The 20,875-nt window shown below is 37.1% G+C and overlaps 1 protein-coding gene across 1 annotated transcript in view; it reads left to right on the forward strand.

The window, feature by feature from the left end:
* Positions 1-8,930: 8,930 nt before the first annotated feature.
* The window catches only part of LOC135505303 (myosin heavy chain, fast skeletal muscle-like), a 33,154-nt gene continuing 21,209 nt past the window's right edge, over positions 8,931-20,875 (forward strand). The window contains exons 1-14 of the mRNA XM_064924558.1: positions 8,931-9,146; positions 11,104-11,250; positions 11,463-11,619; positions 13,473-13,500; positions 13,701-13,812; positions 13,981-14,073; positions 14,231-14,291; positions 14,934-15,032; positions 16,470-16,573; positions 16,964-17,102; positions 17,563-17,681; positions 17,894-18,043; positions 18,134-18,304; positions 18,543-18,827. Coding sequence (XP_064780630.1) covers positions 8,931-9,146; positions 11,104-11,250; positions 11,463-11,619; positions 13,473-13,500; positions 13,701-13,812; positions 13,981-14,073; positions 14,231-14,291; positions 14,934-15,032; positions 16,470-16,573; positions 16,964-17,102; positions 17,563-17,681; positions 17,894-18,043; positions 18,134-18,304; positions 18,543-18,827 — 1,881 coding nt within the window. The remainder of the gene's footprint in view (positions 9,147-11,103; positions 11,251-11,462; positions 11,620-13,472; positions 13,501-13,700; positions 13,813-13,980; positions 14,074-14,230; positions 14,292-14,933; positions 15,033-16,469; positions 16,574-16,963; positions 17,103-17,562; positions 17,682-17,893; positions 18,044-18,133; positions 18,305-18,542; positions 18,828-20,875) is intronic.

A 20,875-nucleotide genomic window follows, 5' to 3' on the forward strand; every position in this document is an offset into this window, starting at 1 on the left:
AACCTAGTCAAATAACCACAGTCACTCTATAATAAATAACCACAGTCACTCTATAATAAATAAATATATATATAGTAACCTAGTTAAATAACCACAGCCACTCCACAATAAATAAATATATATATAGTAACCTAGTTAAATAACCACAGCCACTCCACAATAAATAAATATATATATAGTAACCTAGTTAAATAACCACAGTCACTCTATAATAAATAACCACAGTCACTCTATAATAAATAAATATATATATAGTAACCTAGTTAAATAACCACAGCCACTCCACAATAAATAAATATATATATAGTAACCTAGTTAAATAACCACAGCCACTCCACAATAAATAAATATATATATAGTAACCTAGTTAAATAACCACAGCCACTCTATAATAAATAACCATAGTTAACCTAGTTAGATAACCGCAGCCATTCCACAATAAATAAATATATATATAGTAACCTAGTTAAATAACCACAGCCACTCTATAATAAATAACCATATTTAACCTAGTCAAATAACCACAGTCACTCTATAATAAATAACCACAGTTAACCTAATTAAATAAACACAGCCACTCTATAATAAATAACCATATTTAACCTAGTCAAATAACCACAGTCACTCTATAATAAATAACCACAGTTAACCTAATTAAATAAACACAGCCACTCTATAATAAATAACCATATTTAACCTAGTCAAATAACCACAGCCACTCTATAATAAATAACCATAGTTAACCTAGTCAAATAACCACAGTTAACCTAATTAAATAACCACAGCCACTCTATAATAAATAACCATAGTTAACCTAGTCAAATAACCACAGCCACTCTATAATAAATAACCATATTTAACCTAGTCAAATAACCACAGCCACTCTATAATAAATAACCATAGTTAACCTAGTCAAATAACCACAGTTAACCTAATTAAATAACCACAGCCACTCCATAATAAATAACCATAGTTAACCTAGTCAAATAACCACAGTTAACCTAATTAAATAACCACAGCCACTCTATAATAAATAACCATAGTCAACCTAGTCAAATAACCACAGTTAACCTAATTAAATAACCACAGCCACTCTATAATAAATAACCATAGTTAACCTAGTCAAATAACCACAGTTAACCTAATTAAATAACCACAGCCACTCTATAATAAATAACCATAGTCAACCTAGTCAAATAACCACAGTTAACCTAGTCAAATAACCACAGCCACTCTATAATAAATAACCATAGTTAACCTAGTCAAATAACCACAGTTAACCTAGTCAAATAACCACAGCCACTCTATAATAAATAACCATAGTTAACCTAGTCAAATAACCACAGTCACTCTATAATAAATAACCATAGTTAACCTAGTCAAATAACTACAGTTAACCTAATTAAATAACCACAGCCACTCTATAATAAATAACCATAGTTAACCTAGTCAAATAACCACAGTTAACCTAGTCAAATAACCACAGCCACTCTATAATAAATAACCATAGTTAACCTAGTCAAATAACCACAGTTAACCTAGTCAAATAAACACAGCCACTCTATAATAAATAACCACAGTTAACCTAGTCAAATAACCACAGCCACTCCATAATAAATAACCATAGTTAACCTAGTCAAATAACCACAGTTAACCTAATTAAATAAACACAGCCACTCTATAATAAATAACCATAGTTAACCTAGTCAAATAACCACAGCCACTCCATAATAAATAACCATAGTTAACCTAGTCAAATAACCACAGCCACTCCATAATAAATAACCATAGTTAACCTAGTCAAATAACCACAGCCACTCCATAATAAATAACCATAGTTAACCTAGTCAAATAACCACAGTTAACCTAATTAAATAAACACAGCCACTCTATAATAAATAACCATAGTTAACCTAGTCAAATAACCACAGCCACTCCATAATAAATAACCATAGTTAACCTAGTCAAATAACCACAGCCACTCCATAATAAATAACCATAGTTAACCTAGTCAAATAACCACAGTTAACCTAGTCAAATAACCACAGCCACTCCATAATAAATAACCATAGTTAACCTAGTCAAATAACCACAGTTAACCTAGTCAAATAACCACAGCCACTCCATAATAAATAACCATAGTTAACCTAGTCAAATAACCACAGTTAACCTATTCAAATAATCACAGCCACTCCATAATAAATAACCATAGTTAACCTAGTCAAATAACCACAGCCACTCCATAATAAATAACCATAGTTAACCTAGTCAAATAACCACAGCCACTCCATAATAAATAACCATAGTTAACCTAGTCAAATAACCACAGCCACTCCATAATAAATAACCACAGTTAATCTAGTTAGATAACCACAGCCACTCCATAATAAATAACCATAGTTAACCTTGTCAAATAACCACAGTTAACCTAATTAAATAAACACAGCCACTCTATAATAAATAACCATAGTTAACCTAGTCAAATAACCATAGTTAACCTAATTAAATAACCACAGCCACTCCATAATAAATAACCATAGTTAACCTAGTCAAATAACCACAGTTAACCTAGTTAAATAACCACAGCCACTCCATAATAAATAAACATAGTTAACCTAGTTAGATAACCACAGTTAACCTAGTCAAATAACCACAGCCACTCTATAATAAATAACCATAGTTAACCTAGTCAAATAACCACAGCCACTCCACAATAAATAAATATATATATAGTAACCTAGTTAAATAACCACAGCCACTCTATAATAAATAACCATAGTTAACCTAGTCAAATAACCACAGCCACTCCACAATAAATAAATATGTATATAGTAACCTAGTTAAATAACCACAGCCACTCTATAATAAATAACCATAGTTAACCTAGTTAAATAACCACAGCCACTCCATAATAAATAACCATAGTTAACCTAGTCAAATAACCACAGCCACTCCATAATAAATAACCATAGTTAACCTAGTTAGATAACCACAATTAACCTAGTCAAATAACCACAGCCACTCTATAATAAATAACCATAGTTAACCTAGTCAAATAACCATAGTTAACCTAGTTAAATAACCACAGCCACTCCATAATAAATAACCATAGTTAACCTAGTTAAATAACCACAGCCACTCCATAATAAATAACCATAGTTAACCTAGTTAGATAACCACAATTAACCTAGTCAAATAACCACAGCCACTCTATAATAAATAACCATAGTTAACCTAGTCAAATAACCACAGACAATCCACAATAAATAAATATATATATAGTAACCTAGTTAAATAACCACAGCCACTCTATAATAAATAACCATATTTAACCTAGTCAAATAACCACAGTCACTCTATAATAAATAACCACAGTTAACCTAATTAAATAAACACAGCCACTCTATAATAAATAACCATATTTAACCTTGTCAAATAACCACAGCCACTCTATAATAAATAACCATAGTTAACCTAGTCAAATAACCACAGTCAACCTAATTAAATAACCACAGCCACTCTATAATAAATAACCATATTTAACCTAGTCAAATAACCACAGTCACTCTATAATAAATAACCATAGTTAACCTAGTCAAATAACCACAGCCACTCCATAATAAATAACCATAGTTAACCTTGTCAAATAACCACAGTTAACCTAGTCAAATAACCACAGCCACTCCATAATAAATAACCATAGTTAACCTAGTCAAATAACCACAGCCACTCCATAATAAATAACCATAGTTAACCTAGTCAAATAACCACAGCCACTCCATAATAAATAACCATAGTTAACCTAGTCAAATAACCACAGCCACTCCATAATAAATAACCATAGTTAACCTTGTCAAATAACCACAGTTAACCTAGTCAAATAACCACAGCCACTCCATAATAAATAACCATAGTTAACCTAGTCAAATAACCACAGCCACTCCATAATAAATAACCACAGTTAACCTAGTCAAATAACCACAGCCACTCCATAATAAATAACCATAGTTAACCTTGTCAAATAACCACAGCCACTCCATAATAAATAACCATATTTAACCTAGTCAAATAAACACAGCCACTCCATAATAAATAACCATATTTAACCTAGTCAAATAACCACAGCCACTCCATAATAAATAACCATATTTAACCTAGTCAAATAACCACAGCCACTCCATAATAAATAACCACAGTTAACCTAGTCAAATAACCACAGTTAACCTAATTAAATAAACACAGCCACTCTATAATAAATAACCATAGTTAACCTAGTCAAATAACCACAGCCACTCCATAATAAATAACCATAGTTAACCTAGTCAAATAACCACAGTTAACCTAATTAAATAACCACAGCCACTCCATAATAAATAACCATAGTTAACCTAGTCAAATAACCACAGTTAACCTAATTAAATAAACACAGCCACTCTATAATAAATAACCATAGTTAACCTAGTCAAATAACCACAGTTAACCTAATTAAATAAACACAGCCACTCTATAATAAATAACCATAGTTAACCTAGTCAAATAACCACAGCCACTCCATAATAAATAACCATAGTTAACCTAGTCAAATAACCACAGTCACTCCATAATAAATAACCATAGTTAACCTAGTCAAATAACCACAGTTAACCTAATTAAATAACCACAGCCACTCCATAATAAATAACCATAGTTAACCTAGTCAAATAACCACAGCCACTCCATAATAAATAACCATAGTTAACCTAGTCAAATAACCACAGTTCACCTAATTAAATAAACACAGCCACTCTATAATAAATAACCATAGTTAACCTAGTCAAATAACCACAGCCACTCCATAATAAATAACCATAGTTAACCTAGTCAAATAACCACAGTTAACCTAGTCAAATAACCACAGCCACTCCATAATAAATAACCATAGTTAACCTAGTCAAATAACCACAGCCACTCCATAATAAATAACCATAGTTAACCTAGTCAAATAACCACAGTTAACCTAGTCAAATAACCACAGCCACTCCATAATAAATAACCATAGTTAACCTAATTAAATAACCACAGCCACTCCATAATAAATAACCATAGTTAACCTAGTCAAATAACCACAGTTAACCTAATTAAATAAACACAGCCACTCTATAATAAATAACCATAGTTAACCTAGTCAAATAACCACAGCCACTCCATAATAAATAACCATAGTTAACCTAGTCAAATAACCACAGTTAACCTAGTCAAATAACCACAGCCACTCCATAATAAATAACCATAGTTAACCTAGTCAAATAACCACAGCCACTCCATAATAAATAACCATAGTTAACCTAGTCAAATAACCACAGTTAACCTAGTCAAATAACCACAGCCACTCCATAATAAATAACCATAGTTAACCTAGTCAAATAACCACAGTTAACCTAGTCAAATAACCACAGCCACTCTATAATAAATAACCATAGTTAACCTAGTCAAATAACCACAGCCACTCCATAATAAATAACCATAGTTAACCTAGTCAAATAACCACAGTTAACCTAGTCAAATAACCACAGCCACTCTATAATAAATAACCATAGTTAACCTAGTCAAATAACCACAGCCACTCCATAATAAATAACCATAGTTAACCTAGTCAAATAACCACAGTTAACCTAGTCAAATAACCACAGCCACTCTATAATAAATAACCATAGTTAACCTAGTCAAATAACCACAGCCACTCCATAATAAATAACCATAGTTAACCTAATTAAATAACCACAGCCACTCCATAATAAATAACCATAGTTAACCTAGTCAAATAACCACAGTTAACCTAATTAAATAAACACAGCCACTCTATAATAAATAACCATAGTTAACCTAGTCAAATAACCACAGTTAACCTAATTAAATAAACACAGCCACTCCATAATAAATAACCATAGTTAACCTAATTAAATAACCACAGCCACTCCATAATAAATAACCATAGTTAACCTAGTCAAATAACCACAGTTAACCTAATTAAATAAACACAGCCACTCCATAATAAATAACCATAGTTAACCTAGTCAAATAACCACAGCCACTCCATAATAAATAACCATAGTTAACCTAGTCAAATAACCACAGTTAACCTAGTCAAATAACCACAGCCACTCTATAATAAATAACCATAGTTAACCTAGTCAAATAACCACAGCCACTCCATAATAAATAACCACAATGTAACGGCTGTCGTGGGAAGAAGGTGAGGACCAATGCGCAGAGTGGTACATGTTCATCTTTTTAATAAAGTAAACTGAATAACAAAACAACAAAGAAACAAACAAAGACTGAAAACAACCGCCCACAAAACACAATCAAAAACAGGCTACCTAAATATGGTTCTCAATCAGGGACAATGATTGACAGCTGCCTCTGATTGAGAACCATACCAGGCCAAACACAGAAATAGAAAAACTGACATAGACAACCCACCCAACTCACGCCCTGACCATACTAAAACAAAAGACAAAACAAAGGAGGTCAGAACGTGACACACAGTTAACCTAGTTAAATAACCACAGCCACTCTATGATAAATAACCATAGTTAACCTAGTCAAATAACCATAGTTAACCTAGTTAAATAAACACAGCCACACTATAATAAATAACCATAGTTAACCTAGTCAAATAACCATAGTTAACCTAGTCAAATAACCATAGTTAACCTAGTCAAATAAACACAGCCACACTATAATAAATAACCATAGTTAACCTAGTCAAATAACCACACTTTACATCTCCACCTGACTGTCTGTGAGTCAGCATGTATTGAGGGCTTCCCCTGACAATTTGTTGGCTAGCCTATTTATAGCCAACATGTGTTATTGTTTTAGGAAACGGGGGATCACTGCAGTATTCAGCAAGGGCTTCCCCATGTTCTACTTCAATAAGGTTTGATGGTTCTTTCCATTCCCAAAAAGCACAAGAAAGAGGCTTGACACCCGTCGCCTCAGATTGTGCTGAAATCATTTATGTAGTTATGAACAGATATGATTAGCACTCCTGAAACATTATTTTGTTGAAATATAATTTGACCTCTGAGAAAATAAGCTCACACCCCACCCCAATCCCACTCCAACAACCAGTATACAGTATCAGTTCTCTATGTCTGACAAGCATTCTTTATCATAAATTAGTGTGAAAGTACCACATTTGCCCCACTAGATGCCGCTGGTCCTACTACTGCCACCACACCCTTTAATTTAGTGGTATCTTGTGTTTATTAAATGGATCACAACATTTTCTTTGCAACTTTGAGAAGAAAACCAATAGCTTTAGCTCATGATGAAAGTACATTGTGTGGTTATACTCACTATTCAAGCCAGTCCTCCTTGAAAGCAATTCAGTTTGTCCTTCTCTTTGCAACCTAATGCTTCAACCCAACTCTAGTGAATAATCCAACTATCCCGGGCGTAACTTCGTTAACATGATATCAGTGTCCCCCTCCACCTCCCCACAACCCCTCCTAAACTTTGTTAACAGTATATCAGTGTCCCCCTCTACCCCCTCCCTGCCCAGACCAAGTTTGTAGCTTAGAGAAACATGTCCTTCAGATACAAAACAAAGGTCACATATCATGCAATATCTTTAAAATAACTTGTCATAAACTCTTTGTCTGCAGGGTGCTAATGTTCTCTCCACCCACAAACCGGCCAAAAAATGTCTTCTGTCTACTTAAATATATTAACATTTGTTAAAGTGTTTAAAATGTATTTAATAGAGTGGATCCACTCCGTATTTGAGTCCCAGTGGTATTTGATAATGTCATATTTTTTGGTAATGCCAACTATCATTTATATAAATTCAGTGAAAATAAATTGAGACTAATATTAAATTCCAAAGTCATGTAGTGTGGTGCTCCTAGAAGTGGCGACGCTGGTAAAACAGTGAAATACAGAGGCCTCTCCTCCAATCCATTTCCTTAACCAGAGTGGTCCATAATTAACTTGTGCTTGGTGGGCACTTTCAACCAGATATAAGGAGGCTGAGGCACCAGCATCCACAAGTCAGATACCTTCTTCCTCTGTGGTAAGGCTGTCTCATCTCCTCACATGTTTACCTTTGTCTCATATTTGTAGTCAGCGACAGTAACTAACTGCACTGTTTAAATTGAGTTCTGCATTTTTCTTGACGTGTCTATTGAAAGATGTGGCAATATGCAATCAAGTGACTTTGATTTAAAATGTTGCTTTAAGGAATGTGTATTACTTTAAATGTGTTTTACTTAAAATCTGTAACTTTCATTTACTGTCTAAAGTGATGGTCCTGCACTTGTTTGGAATTTGAGTGGGTGGTCTAGAATGTAACTGAGTTTTCAGGGGTGTATATTTGAATTCTTTACATAATGTGTAGTAAAGTTTTCAGGGGTGTATATTTGAATTCTTTACATAATGTGGAGTAAAGTTTTCAGGGGTGTATATTTGAATTCTTTACATAATGTGGAGTAAAGTTTTCAGGGGTGTATATTTGAATTCTTTACATAATGTGGAGTAAAGTTTTCATGGGTGTATATTTGAATTCTTTACATAATGTGGAGTAAAGTGAGTTGCCAGGAAAATGAAAGTCACCAGTTGCACCTGTAGTTGAATTGGAAACGGCTGTAATGACTGCGTTGAATGATGCCATTCAAAAACTGTTCTATCCCTTCGAGGGCTAAATGATAAGGCTTTGGACTTGTGAATATTCATGACACCTTACTGTTTAACAGCGTCCTCCAAGAAGTACAAAGTAATCTGTAGGAGGAGGGAAAGAAGGTGAGACATGGTTTTAGTCTTCACATTAAAAGTGACAAAAATATTATAGAGAGATCGCTCATCTAACTCTGTTGACTAGTGAGGAAGCGCCACAGTCAATCCTGTTACTTTTTCTTATTTAATCTTTTTCCTAGTGATCCGTCACCATGAGCACGGACGCGGAGATGGCCATCTACGGCAAGGCTGCCATATACCTCCGTAAGCCTGAGAGGGAGAGGATTGAGGCACAAACAGCACCCTTTGATTCAAAGAATTCCTGCTATGTGTCAGATGCCAAGGAGCTTTACCTTAAGGGTTTAATTACTGGCAGGGCCGAAGGAAAGTGTACTGTGACAGTCACAAATCCTGACGGCACTAAGGAGGTAAGCCTGATTTGTTGAAGTTTGTGGAATTACTCTATTTTTTCAACCTTAACTAGGCAAGTCAGTTAAGAACTAATTCTTATTTACAATGAAGGCCTAAATATCTCTTTTTTTGAATGTAAAAAGAATATAGGACAAAACACACATCACGACAAGAGAGACAGCACAACAACACAGCATGGCAGCAACAAATGACAAGACATCATGGTAGCAACACAACATGACAACAACATGGAAGCAACACAACATTGTTGCAGCACAACATGGTACAAACATTATTGGGCACAGACAACAGCACAAATGGCAAGAAGGTAGAGACAACAATACATCACGCAAAGCAGCCACAACTGCCATTAAGTGTGTCCATGATTGAGTCAAGAAATTGAGATAAATTTGTCCAGTTTGAGTGTTTGTTGCAGCTCGTTCCAGTCACTAGCTGCAGCGAACTGAAAAGTGGAGTGACCCAGGGATGTGTGTGCTTTGGGGACCGGGTGTTGTATGTGGAGGATGAGGGCTGCAGTAGGTATCTCAGTTAGGGGGGAGTGAGGCCTAAGAGGGTTTTATAAATAGGCATCAACCAGTGGGTCTTGCAACGGATAGATACAGATACAGAGATGACTAGTTTACAGAGGAGTATAGAGTGCAGTGATGTGTCCTATAAGAAGCATTGGTGGCCAATCTGTTGGCCAAATGGTTAAGAACGTCTAGCCGCTCGAGAGCATCCTTACCTTCCAATCTATAAATTACATCTCCGTAATCTAGCACGAGAAGGATGGTCATCTGAATCAGGGTTAGTTTGGCAGCTGGGGTGAAAGAGGAGCGATTATGATAGAGGAAACCAAGTCTAGATTTAACTTTAGCCTGCAGCTTTGATATGTGTGCTGAGAGGACAGTGTACTGTCTAGCCATACTCCCAAGTACTTGTATGAGGTAACTACCTCAATCTCTAAACCCTCAGAGGAAGTAATCACACCTGTGGGGAGAGGGGCATTCTTCTTACCAAAGCACATGACCTTTGTTTTGGAGGTGTTCAGAACAAGGTCAATAGCAGAGAAAGCTTGTTGGACACTAAGAAAGCTTTGTTGTAGAGCTTTTAACACAAAGTCGGCGAGGCGCCAGCTGAGTACTGTATAATCTGAGTATAAATGGATGAGAGAGCTTCTTACTGCCTGAGCTATGCTGTTGATGTAAATTGAGAAGAGTGTGGGGCCTAGGATCGAGCCTTGGGGTACTCCCTTGGTGACTGGCAGTGGTTGAGAGAGCAGATGTTCTGACTTTATTCACTGGACTCTTTGAGAGAGGTAGTTAGCAAACCAGGCCAAGACCCCTCAGAGACACCAATACTCCTTAGCCTGGCCCACAAGAATGGAATGGTCTACTGTATCAAAAGCCTTGGCCAAGTCAATAAAAATAGCAGTATAACATTGCTTAGAATCAAGGGCAATGGTGACATTTTAGAACCTTTAAGGTTGCAGTGACACATCCATAACCTGAGCAGAAACCAAGAACCAACCGAGAGAATACTATAGACGACAAGAAAGCCAGTCAGTTGATTTTTGACAAGTTTTTCCAACACTTTTGATAAACAGGGCAAAATAGAAATAGGCCTATAACAGTTAGGATCAGCTTGATCTCCCCCTTAAAGCAACCTTAAAGAAAAACATGTATGAAAAGGATTTTTAAAAAAATGTAACAAAAGACAAGAAGGATTTCTTTGTTTTCTGTAAACAGAGTATAAAACCTTTAAACACATGATTTTTATAGCTACTATTTAAAAATGGCATAATTTTCTGTATTGACTAGTCAAAAATCCCCATGTATGTGTCAGTGGGTGATAACAATGTAGTTGGATTGAACAGGGCTGCACATACAAATACAAAATTGTATTTAATGAGCAAAACGTTTTCAGTCATGTCCAGTTTGATCTGGATGTAATCTAGATTTCTGACTGTTTCAGGAAGGAAAAGAGTTCAAAGACGCAGACATCTTCCAGATGAACCCCCCTAAATACGATAAGATTGAGGACATGGCCATGATGACCTACCTGAATGAAGCCTCTGTGTTGTATAACCTCAAAGAGCGTTATGCAGCATGGATGATCTATGTAAGAAGCCTGCATAAACACAGACACACATACATGAAGATAACAAACACACACACACACAATACTACACATCAATGAATGGTAGAAATTAACACATACCAAAACAGCAGGTCTACATCAGTATACCAGAGACCCACATCCTCACAGAAATCCAGGTCAATTTCAGTCAGATTTAGCTAATCCCCTAATTGAATTTAATCCCTTTCATCCAGACCTACTCTGGGCTGTTCTGTGCCACGGTGAACCCCTACAAGTGGCTTCCTGTGTACGACATGGAGGTTGTCAACGCCTACAGAGGGAAGAAGAGGATGGAGGCTCCACCCCATATCTTCTCTGTCTCTGACAACGCCTTTCAGTTCATGCAGATCGGTATGAACTCTCACGGATGGATGGATGGTTGAATGGATGGAAGGAAGTTAAAATATGCTTTAGAGAGGTATCTACTGCTTTCTAGTCTAGGTTTGAACAGTCTGCTGGGAATATCTGATTTCACTAGCCTTGAATGGAAATGCCAAGGCAGTTGCTACTCTTCCTGGGGTCCAGCAACATTAAGGCAGTTACATACAATTAAAAACATCACACATTTCATAGCTACTATTGCATCAATATGTTTTACCATAACAGTTTAGAATCCAGGGTTACTCCAAGCAGTTTAGTAACCTCAAATTGCTCAATTTCCACATGATTTATTGCAAAATTGAGTTGAGGTTTAAGGTTTAGTAAATTACTTGTCCCAAATACAAGGCTTTTAGTTTTTGAAATATTTAGGACTAATGTATTTCTTGCCACCCATTCTGAAACTGACTGCAGCTCTTTAAGTGTTGCAGTGATTTCACTTGCTGTTGTAGCTGACATGTAGTGTTGAGTCATCAGCATACATAGACACACAGGCAGTGTCACACTCCAGTCACCCAAGTCATAGACTGTTCTCTCTGCTACCGCACGACAAGCGGTACCAGAGCACCATGTCTATGACCAAAAGGCTCCTTAAACAACTTCTACCCCCAAGCCATAAGACTGCTGAACAATTAAATGGCCACCGGACTATTAGATTGACACCCCCTTCCATTTGTTTTGTACACTACTGCTACTCGCTGTTTATTATCTATGTATAGTCCCTTCACCCCTACCTACATGTACAAATTACCTCAACTAACCTGTACCCACCGCACACTGACTTGGTACCGGTGCCTCCTGTATATAACCCCATTACTATTATTTTATTGTGTTACTTTTTATACGTTTTTACTTTAGTTTATTTGGTCAATATTTTCTTAACTTTTCTTGAACTGCACTGTTGGTTAAGGGCTTGTAAGTAAGCATTGCATGGTAAGGTCTACACTTGTTGTATTCGGCGCATGTTACAAATAAAGTTTGATTTGATTTACTCAGTTACAGGTCATTAGTAAAGAATGAAAAAAGTAAGTGACCCAAACAGCTGCCTGACAACCTGGATTATTTTAGAGTGCATTCCATTAAAGAACACCCGCTGTGTTCTGTTAGACCAGTAACTCTCAATCCACAATATAGCAGAGGATGTAAAGCCATGACTCAATCCACAATATAGCAGAGGACGTAAAGCCATGACTCAATCCATAATATAGCAGCGGACGTAAAGCCATGACTCAATCCACAATATAGCAGAGGACGTAAAGCCATGACTCAATCCACAATATGGCAGAGGACGTAAAGCCATGACTCAATCCACAATATAGCAGAGGACGTAAAGCCATGACTCAATCCACAATATAGCAGAGGACGTAAGGCCATGACTCAATCCACAATATAGCAGAGGACTTAAAGCCATGACTTAATCCACAATATAGCAGAGGACGTAAAGCCATAACAAGTGCGTTTCCAGCGGCAGATAATGTCAAAAGCTGCACTGAAGTCTAACAAAACTGCCCCCACAATCTCTTTATTATACATTTCTCTTTAAATTCCATACATGTTGCTATGAATTCCATAATGTTGTTTGAGTATGATTTTTTTTATTTTACCTTCATTTAACTAGGCAAATGAGTTAAGAACAAATTCTTATTTACGATGATAGTCTACCAGGGGAAAGTGGGTTAAATTCTTTGTTCAGGGGTAGAACAACAGATTTTTTGTCAGCTCTGGGATTTGATCCAGCAACCTTTTGGTTATTTGCCCAATGCTCTAACCACTACTGTAGACTACCTGTCGCCCCGAAATGATAAGCAATGTGTTTTTGGTTCCAGATAATGAGAACCAGTCCGTCCTGATTACGTAAGTTCTATACAAACTTTTTCAAAGTTATAAAACTTGGGTGTGATGAAAATACACAACATTATGATTGGATTAGGCTACGTGTAACGATAAGTCGATTACTGTGAATATTTGTTGTATTCTCAATGCTATTTTAGTGAATCCCAATCTGATACTCAAACATGTGACTGAAACCCCTATTTCCCTGTCATATAAACCAGCGGAGAATCCGGTGCAGGAAAAACTGTCAACACCAAGCGTGTCATTCAGTACTTCGCCACCATTGCAGTGTCTGGTGGTGAAAAGAAGAAGGACGAGCCCGGCAAAATGCAGGTAGGTTGTGTTTGTGTTTGCCTTTTTAACACATTTCAGTCTGATGGGCTGTGTAAACTATTGTTTCCAGCGGTGAATCCTGTTTCAAGAAAAGGGTTCAAGCTATTTAGCAAAAACAAACTTGACCTCTTTTTCAGTTTCCGAGCTACTTGTGTTTGTCTCAATCAGGGGTCTCTTGAGGATCAGATCATTGCAGCTAACCCTCTGCTGGAGGCTTACGGTAATGCCAAGACAGTGAGGAACGACAACTCGTCTCGCTTTGTAAGTTTGAAGGGAATACTGTGGAAGTTACCTTGCATTGGAAACATTTATTTTAGTAGTTCCCTATTGTTTTATCAATATATGTCCTATAAACTGTAACATTTAAAGGGGTCTATCAAATAGTTGACCTATTTCTAACCCCCATGCTCCACTACAGGGTAAATTCATTAGGATTCATTTCCAAGGAGGCAAACTGGCTAAAGCTGACATTGAGACCTGTGAGTTGGTTTTGACTGTTTCTCAATGCTTTCCTAAATTCACACTGACACTTTTTTAAAGATATTTTTTGTAATATCTCTCTCTCTCTCTCTGTATATATATCTGTATCTCTGTATCTCTCTCTGTATCTCTCTCTGTATCTCTCTCTGTCTCTCTGTATCTCAAACTCTGTATCTCTGTATCTCTCTCTCTGTATCTCTGTATCTCTCTCTGTATCTCTCTCTGTCTCTCTGTATCTCTCTCTGTCTCTGTATCTCTCTCTCTGTCTCTCTCTCTGTGTATCTCTGTATCTCTCTCTCTGTCTCTCTGTATCTCTCTCTCTGTCTCTCTGTCTCTCTGTATCTCTCTCTCTGTCTCTCTCTCTCTCTCTCTCTTTCTGTATCTCTCTCTCTCTCTCTCTCTGTCTCTCTCTCTGTATCTCTCTCTCTCTGTATCTCTCTCTGTATCTCTCTCTCTCTGTATCTCTCTCTCTGTATCTCTCTCTCTCTCTCTCTCTGTATCTCTCTCTCTCTGTGTGTGTATCTCTCTCTCTCTCTCTCTATCTCTCTCTCTCTCTCTGTATCTCTCTCTCTCTCTGTATCTCTCTCTCTCTCTCTCTCTGTATCTCTCTCTCTGTCTCTCTGTATCTCTCTCCCTTTTAGACCTGCTGGAGAAGTCCAGAGTGTCATTCCAGCTGCCCGATGAGAGAGGCTACCATATCTTCTTCCAAATGATGACAGGCCACAAACCTGAGATAGTTGGTATGGAAATGTAGAGGTTCAGAGAACATTATTCCCATTATTCCCCCTATCTGTGGAACTTATAAAAAATAGTTAATGGTCCACACTATTAATACTATTAAAATGGGTACATTCAAGGTACCAAGGAATGAACTGTGAAGCACGAGTCCATGTGTCTCAGTCCCCTCTTTTGATGCTATTTATTGTTGTGACGTAACTACCATTAATGCGATGACAGCTATTCATTGAATAATTACATACCACTTTCAATTATTACGCAATTAAATTAATCATATAACAATTCATTAAGTAGTAATCTGCGGCACCACAGGAAAAGATAATTTAATGAGTTACTGTTTCCTGACTTAACTCAAGGATATCAGAATATCTCAATATACTATCCGTCATGCATCAATCATTTGCTCCTATTTCAGTCTCATTCTGAACATAATAATATCCTATAAATCTGCACGAACCCTAGTCTCCATGATGAGTCAGCAATACACAAATTGGCTGAATTATTTATTCACTAACTAACTAAATAATCAGACAGAATTACATAAACACACACACAGGATAAATTATACACTGATTGTTGGCGGGTGTCTCGCTAGCGGGACACCAGCCGACAACATCCGGTGAAATTGGAGGGCGTGCAATTCAAATAAATAATTGTAATATTAAACATTCATGAACATACAAGTATCTTATATTATTTAAAAGCTTAAATTCTTGTTAATATAACTGCATTGTCCGATTTACAATATGCTTTACGGCGAAAGCATACCATGCGATTGTTTGAGGATGACGCCCCACATCAACATATTTTTCAACTTTTGAAGATCTTCCTCTGTTTGCAATCCCAAGGGTCCCAGCTACAACATAAATGGTTGTTTTGTTAAATAAAATTATTCTTTAATTCCCCAAAAGTTTAGTTAGCGCCATTGATTTGAGTCATCCACTCGTTCAACATGCAGACAAAGGAGTCCAAAAAGCTACCGCTAAACATAGTTAAAACAAGTCAAACGACATTTATATTTAATCCCCAGGTACTCTAAAATCGAAATAAACTCTAATATTTCATAGTATGATTGTTCTTTAAGTCCCTCACTACCACTTCCCTCATTTTTTACGTTAGAAATATTGTTTCAATGTCCAACCTTTTGATGTTAAAGTTTTGGGCGGAGTCTCTATATACACACAAAGTATTTTTGACTTAGGGTTATATTGCAGTGCAGAGAGAGCGGAGGTTTACAACCGGTCGTTAAAGTCCTAGGACCGGCCCCACTTCTCCCCCCCTTCCTCTCTGGTGGAGGGAAAGGAGGGAAAGGCATAACATTATTATATACTACATGTATTCTTGAGTCCATCTATTGAGTAAAGGAGGGAGAGATACTGTAAAGGTCGGACAGCAGAATTCTAAGATTTAACTGACAAGCCATCCTCTGCTGTTCACAGAAATGTCGCTCATCACCACCAACCCCTACGACTTCCCCATGTGCAGCCAGGGTCAGATTACTGTGGCCAGCATCAATGACAAGGAAGAGCTGGATGCCACAGATGTGAGTCATACAAAGGGTTAATCAAACTCTAGATAGGGAATGGGTAGAACCACCATACACACTGAATGCACTGAGCAATTTCAACTTGGTAGCAGCTGGGAATTGTCATATGTTTTTAGTTTGATTCTAAATGCCTTGTGTTAGTTAGGCATGTGACTTCACACTTCGCCTTGGGGCAAATGCATTTAAAACATCCACAAGAGAGTGCCGCTAAGTGCCCTGTGGAACTGTGTTAAAACTCCCATCTACTAGCGTGTTAAGTAATCATGTGGAACAGAGAAGCCAGTCAATTCCATTCATACAATTTGTTCTGGACTGAGCACTGTATCGTGCTGTAACTGAACAAATTACCGTCAGTTAATCACTGTTATACGTCCTCTCCAATGCCAGGATGCCATTGGAATCCTAGGCTTCACTAATGAGGAGAAAATGGGCATCTACAAGCTGACAGGAGCTGTACTGCACCATGGCAACTTGCACTTCAAGCAGAAGCAACGCGAGGAGCAGGCCGAGCCAGATGGCACAGAAGGTGAGTCCCACTCATTGATTTACAATATGTAAAGCATTAGTCCCATTCATTGATTTACAATATGGAAAGCATTAGTCCCATTCATTGATATACAATATGGAAAGCATTAGTCCCATTCATTGATATACAATATGGAAAGCATTAGTCCCATTCATTGATATACAATATGGAAAGCATTAGTCCCATTCATTGATATACAATATGGAAAGCATTAGTCCCATTCATTGATATACAATATGGAAAGCATTAGTCCCATTTCCAAACATAGAAATAAAACACTTAAGCCATACAGTGCCACATGAAAGTCAGGCAGGAGACCAAATTCCTACCCCCAGAAATTATTTGAAATGGTAGATGTGGTTGAAAATCAAAACCTAACCTACAAAGTGTTCGCCAACTTATTTTGTCATTATGACATCAGAAACAAGTCTGAGTCTGTTGTTGTTGGTTCTCTCTCCAGTGGCTGATAAAATCGGCTACCTACTGGGCCTGAACTCAGCTGAGATGTTAAAGGCTCTCTGCTACCCCAGAGTGAAGGTCGGCAATGAGTATGTGACCAAGGGACAGACTGTGCCTCAGGTAAGGTGGTCAATTACAGCATCTTAGGAGCACAGGAATTATTTTGGGGATGAGTGATTTACCCCCTTTTCTCCCAATTTCAATTGCTATCTTGTCTCATCGCTGCAACTCCCCAGAAGCGAATAGTAATGTGTTTTCCCCCAAGCTTTTATTACCTTATTACTAGACATGGTCAACATCTCATGTATTCATTTGAGCTGTTATTATTGCAGGTCAATAACTCAGTCTCGGCCCTGGCCAAGTCCATCTACGAGAGGATGTTCTTGTGGATGGTCATCCGTATTAACCAGATGTTGGACACCAAGAATCCAAGGAAGTACTATATTGGTGTGCTCGACATTGCCGGGTTTGAGATTTTTGATGTGAGTGTGAGACCAGAGCAAGACAATTAGTTGTGATTGAGAGGGATTACAGCCTTGTATGATGAAATGATTCTGAAATCCCTTCAACAGTACAACAGCATGGAGCAGCTGTGCATCAACTTCACCAATGAGAAACTGCAACAGTTTTTCAACCACACCATGTTCGTCCTGGAACAAGAGGAGTACAAGAAGGAGGGAATCGTCTGGGCCTTCATTGACTTCGGCATGGACTTGGCTGCCTGCATTGAGCTGATTGAGAAGGTAAGCTGTCTGTGAGAATTAAAATGGACCGCAATAACATAGCTCATTGGGAGCGCTGTGTGAGATTATCACAGTGGTATGAGGAATCTGACTTTTGAGAACTCAGTATGTTTCCTATGATATGCCCATAAATTAATATAATCCTAAAATAGCATGTTTTGAAAAGGAATAAATGTGGTCCTAATTGTAAATTTCAATAATTTAATATACATCTCTTTTTTTTATACATCTCGTGAAGCCAATGGGCATCTTCTCCATCCTTGAAGAGGAGTGCATGTTCCCCAAGTCTTCAGACACTACCTTCAAGAACAAGCTTTATGACCAGCATCTTGGCAAAAACCAGGCGTTTGAGAAGCCCAAGCCTGCCAAAGGCAAGGCAGAGGCCCACTTCTCCCTGGTGCACTATGCCGGCACTGTGGACTACAACATTACTGGCTGGCTGGACAAAAACAAGGACCCCCTGAACGACTCTGTTCTTCAGCTGTACGGGAAGTCCTCAGTGAAACTGTTGGCTACCCTGTATGTTGCTGCCCCACCTGAGGGTAAGACTAGCATCACATCAAAAGATTTAACTGAGCAATACCCACTGAGCACACCACGTCATTTCATCGTGACGCATTGATCAACCAAATTCCAACCTTTATTCACCAACTCAAAAAGACAGCCAGAATTTTATTGATATCCTATGTGTTATCAATATGCTCAATATGCTTTCAACCATATTAAAGCACAACCAAATTCCAATGGAAAAACAAATGTCAGATTTTTGGTTTAGTTCTCATCTAAATGGGTTTTCACTGCGCTTTCAACCACTTTCAACCACCAAAGTTCAAAAACAAAGTTCCAATGGGAATACAATGTCAGATATTTTGTATTAATTAAACAACTTAATGTGTTATCACTATCTAATAGCAGAACCAAATGATCTGGACTGCAGTTGAGATTACATTAAAAGTACATTGCAGTGATCAATACTGTTCAAGATTCTGCTCATTGAAACAAACGTGAAGATCTTCACAGACCTCCGACCTTTGCTATTTTGAACATGTGAGCTTTCTATGATTACATAAGAAGACATTGATAGTTACAATAGGCTAACCAGAACATGTGGCCATGGACGTGTTACTCATTTTAAGGTTGAATAAATACTGTTACATTAGTTTGTAAGATAGCCTTAACTTTAGGCAATTTACTGTATTGCAAAAGTCTTATTGAATTGTTTGTTTGACAACTCAACCAAATATCAACATATAAAGGATATCTTATGCAGATAGTTTCATCTGAACCACTGGCTTAATCGTATTCTTTAACTTTTGTTTTTGGTTTTGGTTTAGTTGGAGACGTGAATCAAACATATCATTAGTTTAACTTTTCAACAAGTTAATAGGCTATTTACTGTATTGAATCTTAGCCAGGTCACAGTTGTAAATGAGAACTTGTTCTGTAGACAAACTGCATATTGAATTGTGTTTGGTTGCCAACGCAACCAAATATCAACATTTGAAGGAGATTTATGTTTTGTGCCACTGACTTAGTCTGGCTTTAATTCCAGTTTGTTTATTCCATGTGTAACTCTGTGTCGTTTATGTTGCACTGCTTTGCTTTATCTTGGCCAGGTTGCAGTTCTAAATGAGAACTTGTTCTCAACTGACCTACCTGGTTAAATAAAAGGTGAAATAAAATGTCATTAAAAAAACAAAACAAATGTAATATGTTGGATTGACATCTCAATCGCAACCAAGAATCAAAGTTAAAGAATAGGACTAAATCAAATCTCACTTTATTTAAAGTGCATTTAAAGCTTGATTCGATTTTTGGTTTGGATGGAGACGTGAATCCACCATATTAATTATTAATTGGAAGATTAACTGGAGTCAAAGGAGAAGAAATCACAGATGGAACTAAGCAGAACATCTCCTTCAAATGTTGATATTTGACAACCAAGCACGATTCGCTGACAACCAAGCACGATTCGCTGACAACCAAGCATGATTCACTGACAACCAAGCACAATTCAATATGCAGTTTGTCTACAAATTAATAATTGATATGTTGAATTCACTCCAATTCCAATTTGTAAGTCGCTCTGGATAAGAGCGTCTGCTAAATGACTTAAATGTTAAATGTTCACGTCTCCAGCTCAATAAAAAAATCTATGTTAAAGAATAGGACTAAATCTAATCTAATTAACCTCTAAATGCAATTTAAATAAAGTTTGATTTGGTTTAGTCACAATATTTAACTTCAATGTTTGGTTGAGATGGAGACGTGAATCCAACATCTTAATAATTAACTTGAAGATAAAATTTGAAATCCACCAAAGCTTGAAACCCTTGGCCTTTTATTTATTGTCTATTTTTAGTTGAACCCGGGGCAGAACCCTGGGTATAATTTGAAGCCTGGGTAGATGACTTCCCTAATGCTATGTAGGCCTAAGTAGCATCATTGATGATACACGACTCACAAAGGATTGTTACATATCATTTGCTCTGTTAAACCTACCATTTCGAATGATTTTTGATAGCAACAGTTTTTGAGAGAGAGCTCAATCCTCATTCTCCTGATAGCACA

Source organism: Oncorhynchus masou, chromosome 18, assembly GCF_036934945.1.
Source record: "Oncorhynchus masou masou isolate Uvic2021 chromosome 18, UVic_Omas_1.1, whole genome shotgun sequence".
NCBI lineage: Eukaryota > Metazoa > Chordata > Actinopteri > Salmoniformes > Salmonidae > Oncorhynchus > Oncorhynchus masou.